Raw genomic sequence first — 12,630 nt, forward strand, 5'->3', positions numbered from 1 at the left:
CTCATGAGAGCACGGATAAGTACCCAACATGAAATGATATCTCTGCCCCCTAATGTCTAAAACGGTGCAATTTGATTTCTCATTCTGTGTTTGGGAACAGAAGTATGTCCACAGAGAGTCAGACCACCTGCTGAACACAATGTATGGATCTGTATTTGTATGTTAATGTATGTCAATGTATGGGTCTGTATTTGTATGTTAATGTATGTCAATGTATGGATCTGTATTTGTATGTTAATGTATGTCAATGTATGGATTTGTATTTGTATGTTAATGTAGTGAATGTATGGATCTGTTTTTGTATGTTAATGTATGTCAATGTATGTATCTGTATTTACGTATGGACCTTGTCCACCATAAGGACAAAGGATGAGGATTGTTCTACATCTAATGCAACCACAGTACACTCTGAACATGCTGACTGATAGTTTGAGTGCAGTTCCTCACCCTGTCTTTAGGGGGCGGTGGTGAGCAGACGGCGGCCGTGCTGGCGGGCAGGGAGGACGTGTCGGTGGTGCTGATCTCCTGGGAGGACTCCGGGCTGCAGGGCTCCAGCTCACTCTCTGTGGCCGACTCGGCTGAGGACAGCATCGAGATCAGAGCCGACGCCTTCAGACCTGCACACAGGAACACACAGAGAGGGGGGGGGGGGGGGGGGGGGGAGGTGAAATCACATGTCTACTCCAACACACCTTTGGGCACCATTACAAGTATACATACCTGAGAAATGGCAATGGGAACATGACATTTTATTTCTCAACGGATGTACATTAAACAACAAAAACAACTAAATAAACATAAATAATAATATTTTAAGAAGGTTTCATTTTTAAGCCTTGTGAAATAAAGCACTTACCCTGATTGCGAAACTAGCCCTTTGACCTACAATGTAATCAATTCCCTTCAGTGCTTTTTAAGTGTGTAACTTAACTAATGGCACAATCATGACCATGAGGCCTGGCGCCCACCTTTGCCCGTCTGGCCCTTGAGCAGGCACTCGGTGATGAGCTCAGAGCAGCGGGCGTGGAGCCCGGTGGCCCGCTCCAGCGTGGGTGCCCCCAGGCCCTGGCCCTCGGCCGGCAGCCGGCTGGTCAGCTCGGAGGTGAAGAGCGCCAGCGCGGCGAACAGCAGCCAGGAGTAGTTGTGGATGTAGGGCTGGATGAGGCGGTGGCGGTCACTGATGCGGATGGTCACCATCGGGTAGACGGTGATGCGGTGGGTGGGGAGGTGACTGAAAGGGGTCCAGAGGAGAGGGGGGGGTGGAGGAGTGGAGACAGAGAGAGAGAGAGAAAGGGAGGGAGAGAGAGAGGGAGGGAGAGAGAGAAAGAGAAGGAAGGAGAGAGAGAGAGGGAAAGACAGGGAGAGAGGGAGGGAGGGAGAGAGAGAGAGAGAGAAAGAGAGAGAGAGAGATAGAAAGAGAGGAAGGGAGGGAAAAAGAGAGAGAGAGGGAGAATGAGATTGGGGGGAAATGAATTCAATAAGACTGGAATGGGACTTAAAAATAACAGCTACTATGGTTCTGGTAATTACTGAGGGACTGTAAACAACACATAGTAGCAAGTACAGCAGTAAAGGCGTCAGTGTTTCCTCTATGTTGATTTGGTAGTGGCGGCCCCCCACGGTTTAATTTTCTTCCCCCACTGTATCAGAAATGGGGCAGACGTACAATAGTCACAGTTGCCTTTCAAAATTCATTGTGCAGACCTGTTGTAGATTCTCAAAATATACAGCTCAATCACAACTGAAAATAATGCCTCATTGTGTGTGAATAGAGGTGAATACATATAATTGTTTGTGTTGCAGCGAAGTGTCAGTTGTTAGTTCCGTGGGACGGGGGGACGGTGGGGGGTTTGGACAGGCCTGCCCCCACTGCTTAAAAAAATCCTAGAGGAAACACTGGGCGTAATTGTTTTGTAGAGCAGCAGGGGCCACTCCATTTGTGGAATGTCTATTTAAGAGCAAAGTTCAAGATTTATCTTTTGTCCAACACACCCAGGTGACGGCGCTCCAGTCCAGTACTTACCTGTCTGGGTATTTCTTGGCGTTGTAGCAGCCGAAGCACAAGTCAAAGTCCTCACACACGTTGCAGTTGATGCGGCTGCCCACGATCAGGCCTTGGCAGTGGTCACAGGCGTACTCCATGTTGACCATTTCATGGTCATCCTCGTGACCCTCGGGCTTGGCACCACCTGTGGATCAAACACACTGATTACCGTTACCTGTGCTTCAGACATGAGTGTTCACAAGGATCTTATTGGAACCTGATACTGTCTCACAGAATGTATTTTATTATTACACATTTACTATCCTAATACTCTACTACTTTATTACTACTTATCATAAACATTATGACCACCTGCTCAATATGCTGTTCTGTATCCACTACATGCAACTAAAACAGCTCCAGCCTGCCCTGGCATAAGAGCTCTGAAGGTGCCCTGGCATAAGAGCTCTGAGCCTGCCCTGGCATAAGAGCTCTGAGGGTGCCCTGGCATAAGAGCTCTGAAGGTGCCCTGGCATAAGAGCTCTGAGGGTGCCCTGGCATAAGAGCTCTGAGGGAGCCCTGTGATGTCTGACACCAAGACATCAGCAGCTTCATCTGTGAGAGGCCATGAAGTATGGGCCCATCAGCACGCTATTTCAGCACTGAATACTGAGAGTCTATAAGATCTTTTTCTGTTTTCTAATACTGTACTATGTACTATAACATAAGACTTCTGATACTGTACTATATATAATGCTATGTACTATAGCATAAGACTTCTGATACTGTACTATATATAATGCTATGTACTATAGCATAAGACTTCTGATACTGTACTATATATAATGCTATGTACTATAACATAAGACTTCTGGTGATAGTGTTGTCTTCGAGGCCTCAGTGAGACACTCAGTTTGGAATCTGTATAGAGAGACTAACTACCCAATGGTAATGGACTTATCTCTACTTCACCTGTTTATTTTTGGTCAAGTCAAACATGCCAACGTTTCGGCCACATGGCGTTCATCAGAGAATGCTGATAAACAGGTGAAACAGAGAGGAGTCCAGTTCTATGAAGATCGTGTGTGCAACCTCATTACTTTTGGGTAGTTAGTTTGGTATTTGTGTCATTTAGGTTTAGCACCACACAGCAAGGCTGAGAAGGCGCATCCTCTCTTATACAGACTGGGCCCTAATGTGCAATACTACTGTATGTGCATCTGCTGTGGCGCAGGGACTCACTGAGAAAGCAGGTCTTGCAGAGGTCCATGTCGGTGCACTGCAGGCAGCGGTAACGGTGCCATGGGGCGATCCTCTCACAGCCGTCACATGAGATCTCCACGTTCAGCAGGTCGCAGTAGCGCGCTATGAACATGTGCATCTGAGGAACCGCACATGCACACACACGCACACACACACACACGCACACGCACACACACACGCACACACACACGCACACACACAGACATACACACACACACAGACACACACAGACACACACACACACACACAGACACGAGGCCACTGTGAGATGCCTGCTCATATCCAGTCATGTTAAGGCAGATTCATCTGTTTGATACTGGCAGTTGAATGGATACGTGAGGAGTTTGAATGACGCAAAAGTTGAAATGTCATCATGTTGTACAACATGAAACTTCACTTACGGTAATCCTCCTTTTCAATGCACACACAGGGATCATAACATGGCTCTTGTTGACATAAGAGCTGATCAAATGTTTGCTCAGAAACGGATGACCTCAGCTCACAATGCAAGATAAAAGACAGGTCCTGGTCCAGGATGATCTCAAACACGGGTACAAATAGAGTGAGTGCTGCAATTGCTGATACACAATTGTTGGATAAACAACCCAGAGATCACAGTTACAATGCAGGGCAGGCCACATCTGTAATCAATATTTGGAATAACTTAAAAGCCAATGAGCAGCTGACACTTGTACATACAGCCCACGGTAGACTGAACAATAATATGACTTAGACCTGAGAGAGCCAGACGTCATGTTAACAAGACTCTTTAAAATAGATGTACAGAACATAAAACTGTGTATAAGTTCCAAAGTTGACAGTGTTTGCCTAGTTGCTATTCTGGGTGCTTGGACCCCAGAGATCTTATTTTATTGACCATAACATTCCACTTCTTGTAAAGACACGGCTAAGAGACCTAGCTTTTACCACCACAGCGAAAACAGAGAGCATATTTTTACAAACTCTTTATAGCATGTACTTCTCAGCTCATCAACAAAGAGCACAAAGTCAGTTAAAGAGGAGGATTTGTGTAAAGAGGCGCTTATGTAACTTCAGAGGACCAGAGCAGCAGCCGGTCTCGTGGGCTTTACCTTTCTTCTGCTCTCCATCGTCCCCTGGATCACCTTGTCGTACCACTTCTCCAGCATACCGTCCATGCACTCGTCCATCCACTCCATGTTCCTCTCATAGTCCGCAATCTCATCCTCCTCTGTCCACTGACTGGGACAACACAAAACAAATACAACATAAAACACTGAAGAAAAAAAATGCCTCTAAAAATGCCTCTAGTTGAGGCAAAGATAGTAAAGAGGGACGTTTACACCAGGAACAATAACTATAACGGCAAAAAAGTATCGCTTCAGCTAATATGAAGGACAACGTCCACACATAAACTATAACAATAACGACATGAAGAACGATATAGTTGGGGATCACTTTCAGAGCAATTCTGAGAATGATAGAAAGCTGAAAGCCAATCAGAATCCATCAAATTGTAGACGTCACATTGTTCCACACAACGAAAGACTTTCCTTATCGTTGGTCAGTGTGGACACTTTTATCATTATAGTTATTGTTACTGGTGTGAATGGCCCTTAACTGGGTGTAATGTACTGGGTGTAATGTGTGTGTGGTTGTACTGGGTGTAATGTGTGTGTGGTGTAATGTGTGTGTGGTTGTACTGGGTGTAATGTGTGGTTGTACTGGGTGTAATGTGTGTGTTGTTGTTCTGGGTGTAATGTGTGTGGTTGTACTGGGTGTAATGTGTGTGTGGTTGTACTGGGTGTAATGTGTGTGTGGTTGTACTGGGTGTGGTTGTACTGGGTGTAATATGTGTGGATGTACTGGGTGTAATGTGTGTGGTTGTACTGGGTGTAATGTGTGTGGTTGTACTGGGTGTAATGTGTGTGGTTGTACTGGGTGTAATGTGTGTGGGTGTAATGTGTGTGGTTGCACTGGGTGTAATGTGTGTGTGGTTGCACTGGGTGTAATGTGTGTGGGTGTACTGGGCTGCATGCTGCAGCTACCTGATGGCGATGTCATGCACGCTGATGTTCTCCTGGGACATGGTGAGCAGCAGGTCGGGCAGCTTGATGTCCAGGAAGAGGGACAGGTCCTCCACCTCCCAGCTCATGTCCAGCAGGTGGAGCAAGCAGGTCTGCACACACGACAGGGCGGGCAGCAGGACCCTGGGGACACGGGGGGGAATGAGAGGGTCAGGAATACAGCACTGCTCAGGTTTAAAAACAGGAAGAACTCTTTTAGACCAATCAAAATACATTTTTTTGTAAACCAAAAAATATGCTACAACTAAAACTGCTCAGTGCTGCTCATACTCTAGTGCTGTTTTTGATAGAAACATACCTAAACATGACTACTGCATATTCCTTTTTGCAATCAAGTATGTGGGCTACTGGTGGGATGTGTATGTGTGTGGGTGTGTGCAGAGGGATGGAGGCGTTACTTTGCGTTGAGGCTGCTGAAGCTCTGGACGGCCTCCACGAGCATGAGGACCAGCCGGTGGTAGGAGCGCCGCACCTGCTCCCTCAGCTCCTGCCCGCAGCCCGACAGCTGGGAGAAATAACTACACACACACACACACACACACAGGGTTATAGGAGTTGGCAGTGCAGGACAGTGCACACACAGATGCACTGCACCAAAGTTGAAGAACATTCAGTACACATTACAAAATTACAACAGCTGTCAATTAATGCATTTAACCCCCCCCCCCCCCCCCCACACACACACACACACAGCACATGGCTTAACCTAGTCCTTAACCTAGTCCTTTTAGTTTAGGACTCGGCTTAATCCCTGTAGGGGAAAGCAGCCCATGCTGATTGAATGTGTTCAGCAGAGTAGATGGCCCGTACGGTCCCTACCTGGAGAAGTCCTTCTGACAGGCCAGCAGCTCCTGGAGGAAGAGAATGCAGGGGGCCTGGAAGAGGTGCGGCTTGCCCATGGAGCGCAGACACCACTGGACCGTCTCCAGCACCTTACACACACTCTGGGCCTGGGTCTTCTTTAGCGACAGCGTCTGCAGGACACTACGGGAGGCAAAGCACTGGACATCAACACCCCACACAACACAGGGTACACAACACAGGGTACACAACAGGTGGCAGAGGAGGAGTTGTGCGACCAGTACGTTGATTTGAGCCTGACGACTCCTGACCTTGTCGAGGTGTCCTTGAGCAAGACATTTAACCCCTAACTGCTCCCGATGTGCAGGTTGGCGCCTTGCATGGCAGCCTCTGCCATCAGTGTATGAGTGAGTGTGTGTGTGTGTGTGTGTGTGTGTGTGTGTGTGTGTGTGTGTGTGTGTAAGGCATGCATGCGTGCTTTGAGTGCTCAGAGGATTAGAAAAGCGCTACATAAATGCAGTCCATTTACCATTTACAAATGATTCAAGCTGGTTTCAAACCTGCCATATGTATTAGTATGTTAGCATAATTTGCATTAGTTACTTGATTCAACAGTACAGTGCTTGTTTTTGTGTTTGAAATAATAGCAGGTAAGAGAGGACAACAAGGACAAGTTAATGATGAGTGATCACATAATAAGGGACACTCTCCTGTTCATAAGTATTCATGTGAGTTTTGTGCTGACCAGTACCTGGCCACGCTGATGGCCTGGTCCTTGGTGAAGTTGAGGATGTCCTTGAGGATGGGGAAGCGCTCCTTGACGGAGGGGGCCATGCGGGGCTCCTCCATGGAGCGGAACGAGAGCAGGCGGAGACGCTCGCGGCTGAAGAGCGAACGCCGCTGCAGGGCCACGGGCGAGACCGGCTCTGTGGTTGCAGCAGCGCTCCCGCTGCCGCTGCCGCTGCCGGACGCTCCGGGGTCCGAGGCCGAGGACATCTGAGAGTGGACCCGGCTCGGGTGAGACGACGGCGGCAGCCCCGGGGCGGGGGCGTGGTTGCCGGCGATGACGGGGGCGGGGGGATCGGCGGAGGCCGCCTCGGCCTTGGGGGGCTGGGACGGGGAGGGGCCCATGCTGGCCTGGAAGTCGGCCTCGGATATGGAGATGGAGCGGAGGAGAGGGTTAGCGCCGGCGCCCCCCTCTGGTTTGGAGGACTCGGACACCTGAGAGAGCACTCCCCTGGGAGCAAATCTGAAGAGCAGCAGGCTCTTCTCAATGCACACCTCCGCTGCAAGACAGGCAGACAGACACAACAAGGCAAACAGGGGAATAGGAACAGGTGAGTGACAAGTGAGTTAACGAGTTCTTTGTGTTTAATACAGTTACAGTACATTTTTAGGGTATTTGAGGTATTTAGCACATAAAATGTTGGAGACTAACTCCCTGTGGACCACAGCGGGACGCAAGAACGGGGCTCACCTAATGAGTCCATGCTGACCTCTACCTGCTCCTGGTCATTCTCCCCCACGTTCATCTTTCTGACCAGGTAGCGCTGCTTCATCTCTAGCTGGGAGGGGAGAGGAGGGTCAGACGCGCGTTACTACACATGACACGCTCTTCATTCAGGCAACCAACATGTCATGGACAAAACGTGCAACACTATCTATTTCTGCTATTTCTATCCTTTTCTGAGCTGGACAGCAAATGCTACAATGTGTTCAAATGTTTTCAAAATGTTCTTCTCTGCAAGAAATGACTTGCCAGAGAAATTAACACAGTATAGGCAACATTATCAGAAATCATCAACATAGTATAGGCAACATTAGACTATCATCCACATATTCTTTTTATTGAATAGAGCTTGAATTGCTTTTATTGAAAATAATTACACTACATCTCTTTTACATTTAGCTGTGTAATAAAACGCATTATTATTGTGTGACAAACTTACCATCCATGTGCGGATACTATCTGCCAGCTTGTAAACCTGTACCAGGTCTTCAGGGAGACTGACCTGGCCACCCTTGGACACTGCACAGAGGACAGAGAGAAAACATTACAGCCAACAGCAAGCCAGTAGGACCCTTTGCTAATCAGTCACACTATCACTAGTAAGATAGCTCAATGCTCTTGTTCAAAGTTACTGGTGCGGAGCAGATAAGTATCATATTTGCATGAGGCTTCCTCAGACCCTATACCGCCATGAAGACATTAAGCTGCTGCTAGCAGCCTCTTTGTGTGTTGTGCTTCCATTCATTTCACTTGCTCATGTGGAAGCACATTTGTGGGAAATGCAAGGTGGATCTAAACTCGCTTCTGCAATATGCCTGCAATTTCATCTGGCCATCTAGACAGCTATTGTCTCAGAGCTCCTGGGCTCAAATTACAGGAGAGACCCTAAAAAAACCTCATGCAGAAAATGGCTGCTTTTATCTGTAACAGTAATGTCCACTAGGCCTAGTAGACCAGCTCACTGTGCTCTTTTGCCCTTTTAAAGAGATGCTGGGTGTTACCGTACCATAGAGTCTGAGGCTGTGGTGGAGGGCTGTGTGTTACCGTACCATAGCGTCTGAGGCTGTGATGGATTTGGCATTTTAAAGAGATGCTGGGTGTTACCGTACCATAGAGTCTGAGGCTGTGATGGAGGGCTGGGTGTTACCGTACCATAGAATCTGAGGCTGTGATGGAGGGCTGGGTGTTACCTTACCATAGAGTTTGAGGCTGTGATGGAGGGCTGGTGTGTGGTAGACCATGGCTGACCACACGGCATTCACTGCCTGGTCCACCTTTGCGCCGCCGGCAATCTCGTTCCGGATGGCCTGCTTCTTGCAGGTCAACATGAGGCCTCTCATCAACTCCACCCTGGCGTCAGGGGAATCCGGAGATGGCTCCCATTTGGCAAAGGCCACAAGGAAGTCCAGCAGCCCATCCTCCGTTTCCACCTGGACAAAAGGGTGAGAGGTTGAGGTCAGCTGCAAAAAACATAAAGGTCCTCCAGGACATGACGGGGTCCACTGCTGGGGACAGTTACCTTCTCTCGGTCCTGACTCTGGGAGCCAGCGTTGCTCAGTCCGTGTCTGAAGATGGTCTTCCACAGCGTGGACGAGAGGACATGACTCATCTTCCCCGCAGGCTGCTCCTTCCCTTCATGGGTGTCTGAAGACATGAGTCATGACAACACAATGCTTCATTACTACATCGTCCCCACCTATGTGTAGAAACCCTGGCTTTGACCGTCTGACCGTCACACTGTCATATTCTCAATCCATAGCAACATTTCTAATCTCTCCAAAAGCATTTGATGGCTGAAACAACCATTCGCATTACTGTGACTCTAGATAAACCCTACCAGCCATTCCAACTGGATATAGAACGGGAATATGTGAAATCCATAAATAAAGAAATCAAATAGAAGGCCGGTGGCCTGGTTCTCACAATGCACATCCCCCTCTTCCCTCCTCAACATCATCCTCCTACCACACTTTGACTAGTACTTAGAAATGTCTGCACTCTTATCCTGCAGTAATAGTATTGACTGATGCAGTAATAGTATTGCACTCTTATCCTGCAGTAATAGTATTGACTGATGCAGTGATTCCTAGCTGGGGTCTCCTCTGCACTGTAGCTTAAATATTATTCCTCTTTCTTCTACGGCGCTTTGGATAAACGTGTCTGCTATGTCTTGCTGTACAATGACAATAAAGTATCTATCCAAATGTAAATGTAAATGTGTAGTCCTGACCCAGTGGCATTTTGAGGGCCATGGTGCGGGACGCCAAATGGCCCATGAGTCTGGACACCAGCAGTTGCAGGTCAGAGATCCAGGAGACGGTGACGTCGGGCAGGCCATAGGAGGTGACGGTGAACTTGTAGCCCCACTCGTTATTACTGCTGTCCGAGTGGAAGAGGAACTGCAGCTGAGGGCCTCCTTTGAACGTCACTTTCTGCAGAGAGCAAGTGTGGCAGAGCACAAGAGTACAAGGGTCAGAACTCCAACAGCGAGATTCAGTTTCTTTGGTTTCCTTAACATTTAGCGTAACAGTCGAATGTCCCAAAGGTCCACATACACACACCGGCTAAATGGAATTCCTTCAAAAAATGTATATTATGACATGTCCTCCATGATTACCTTTGGCCATTTCTCTGTGCCAACCTTCATGTCGTATCGAACCTTCCCACCTCTTGCATCAGTGAACTCCAGGTAATCGTACCTGCCAGAAGAAGAACGGAAGAGTACGCCACTTAAGTCACCTCCGTCACATTTTTGGGAAATGGGGAAATTAAAAAAGACATTATTGGGGAAATTGCTTTTTTGCACCAGACACTTCATCAGAAACACAGCCAGGCTACCTCTTCTCTGTTTCACAGCGGTCATCGAACTCCACCTCAAAGGACGTGGCCCCGGGGCAGACGAACACGGTGGTCTCGTGCTGGCTGTTCTCGTAGTTGTGAGGTGACTCCATGTCCCACGTCTTCAGGACCACTGGCTGCTGAGGCTGCTGACAGTTCTCCATGTCCGCCTGTCCCAACACACAAACGCACAGCCTCAGAAATCTAATGACCCCTGAATGTACATCCCTACACGCGCACACGCACGCACACACATAAACACTGTAATGTTGGAATGACTGTAAAGTTTGATGCAAGGATAGTGCTGCCCATGAGAAACTGACCGAGGAGAAGATGTCCCCTGTGTCGCAGGAGAGGCTGGACAGCAGCTCCACCACAGAGCAGAAACTGTGCAGGAGCTCACAGTGAGGAATGTCCAGAGAGCACAGCTCGAGCAGGAAGATGATCTACACACACGCACACGCAACACAAAAACATATATCACACACGTTGACATGTGAAACTATGCCAGCTCTGAACAGAACAAAACGGAAAGATATCTAAATTTACCAACTTACTACTTTTTATGGAAAAATGCTAAATATTTACCAGCTTACTAGCAAAAAAGTGCAGTTCCTATTCTATATTTCTGTTGGCCACTACCTGGCGACAATACTATGTGATACTTTAGTCACTGACAAAAGTCTTGTCACCCCTTTTGAAATGTTGGTTTTTAAGCAAAATACACAGATATTTGGAGTTGATCTATGCTAAGTATGCTTAGCCACCATAAAGAAAGGAAGCGCCTGATCTAAGCTGAAAGGCCAGTGAGTGCGTGCGTGAGAGTGTGTACCAGCTGCCTGGTGGCGATGGCCATGATGGAGCCGCTCAGCTTCTCCATGAGCTCCGTGGTGCTGTGGCGCTGCAGCAGTGACGTTAGCATGGTGCGCGCCCCCGACAGGAACTGGTGCACGTCTACAGGAGGAGGAGGAAGGGGAGGAGGGTCAGGGTCAGGCAAACACACCAACAAACTGGGTAAAATGCTGGTGGTGACATTACAGAAATAGTTTGAGAAACTATTATGGTTTACCGTACATGGATTACCGTTAAGTCTTAGTTAAGTCATAGACTAAAAGACTTAAAAGACTAATAGACTTCATTGAAGTTTTCTTCCAGACTAAGACCAGGCTTAATCCATGGAAGGGAAAATCGACTCATTATCTCTGGGTTCTTTCAAAGTTTTCAAGGCAAGTGGGACATTAAATAACTTGAAATGGCATTGTTCATGCCAGCTCCTAACAAAAAAAATTATAATAATACTGAATATATATTTCATATATAAATACATTTAAGAATTGATCCCATCCAGAGGCAGATGTCTTACATTCGGTGAGGATGGCCTTGGCCAGCTCGGAGGCTGTGGACGGCCCTGCTTTGAGCTGCAGGTAGCACCAGGACAGCAGGTTCCCCTGCAGCGCCCAGTAGAGGGACAGCAGAACCTTCCGGCTGGGCCCCCCGCTCGGTTCCACCATCACCGCCTCACACTGATGGACAAAGCACACATGGACACACACACACACACACACACAGACACACACACACAGACACACAGACACACACACACACACAGACACACACACACACACAGACACACACACAGACATTAGATCCCAGTGCAGCAGTGCTATGCTCAAAGGACAGAGGTCCAGAGGGGGGCCTACAGTATAGTTTGCATACTTTCAGGCTGCATTGAGAGAGCAATGAATAATGCAAAGCATGGGAGAAGCTGACAAACTGAAAAGCCTATGAGGTTCAACTATTTAACTCTGTTTGGAACCTGATTACACGGTACAATTTTATCACCAAAGCTTTTGGTTTAACCCTTTGACAGAACAAAGAAAATTATTTTAAATCAATCACAAATATCTGATAAATGACTCTGCCAGGTTCAAAATCATTTAAAAAAGTGCACAATGTATTTCAAGGCTTGGCAAGTTAGGAGGCTAACCAGCTAACAATGTTGGGTAAGCAGCAACACACTCCAGTATAAGAGCAGAGCAACAGTGAAATGTACTGCAGAACATCAAACGAATCACACTGCTCCAAAAATAACACCTTACAAAACATTTATCCAGAGCACATTAAAAATAGCAAGAGCTCTTCTTTTATTTAGACTGTAGCAGTTGGAG

At 47.6% G+C, this 12,630-nt stretch overlaps 1 protein-coding gene across 2 annotated transcripts in view; it reads right to left on the minus strand.

Annotated features, from left to right (window-relative positions):
- zzef1 (zinc finger, ZZ-type with EF hand domain 1) overlaps positions 1–12,630 on the minus strand; it is a 43,849-nt gene that overhangs the window by 22,510 nt on the left and 8,709 nt on the right. For both annotated transcript variants that reach the window (XM_076274839.1, XM_076274840.1), the window contains 19 exons: positions 11,826–11,985; positions 11,295–11,416; positions 10,786–10,908; positions 10,463–10,632; positions 10,242–10,323; positions 9,855–10,056; positions 9,144–9,268; positions 8,820–9,054; positions 8,064–8,143; positions 7,592–7,679; positions 6,866–7,400; positions 6,133–6,297; positions 5,712–5,831; positions 5,275–5,436; positions 4,339–4,468; positions 3,227–3,365; positions 2,024–2,189; positions 969–1,231; positions 448–617 (listed from right to left, as the gene is read on the minus strand). In XM_076274839.1, coding sequence (XP_076130954.1) covers positions 448–617; positions 969–1,231; positions 2,024–2,189; positions 3,227–3,365; positions 4,339–4,468; positions 5,275–5,436; positions 5,712–5,831; positions 6,133–6,297; positions 6,866–7,400; positions 7,592–7,679; positions 8,064–8,143; positions 8,820–9,054; positions 9,144–9,268; positions 9,855–10,056; positions 10,242–10,323; positions 10,463–10,632; positions 10,786–10,908; positions 11,295–11,416; positions 11,826–11,985 — 3,237 coding nt within the window. The remainder of the gene's footprint in view (positions 1–447; positions 618–968; positions 1,232–2,023; positions 2,190–3,226; positions 3,366–4,338; positions 4,469–5,274; positions 5,437–5,711; positions 5,832–6,132; positions 6,298–6,865; positions 7,401–7,591; positions 7,680–8,063; positions 8,144–8,819; positions 9,055–9,143; positions 9,269–9,854; positions 10,057–10,241; positions 10,324–10,462; positions 10,633–10,785; positions 10,909–11,294; positions 11,417–11,825; positions 11,986–12,630) is intronic.

The sequence above is a fragment of the Alosa pseudoharengus genome, unplaced genomic scaffold, assembly GCF_046254945.1.
Source record: "Alosa pseudoharengus isolate Yale_2024_CS ecotype anadromous, Long Island Sound unplaced genomic scaffold, YU_APseudo_1.1 YU_APseudo_1.1_scf_8, whole genome shotgun sequence".
NCBI lineage: Eukaryota > Metazoa > Chordata > Actinopteri > Clupeiformes > Clupeidae > Alosa > Alosa pseudoharengus.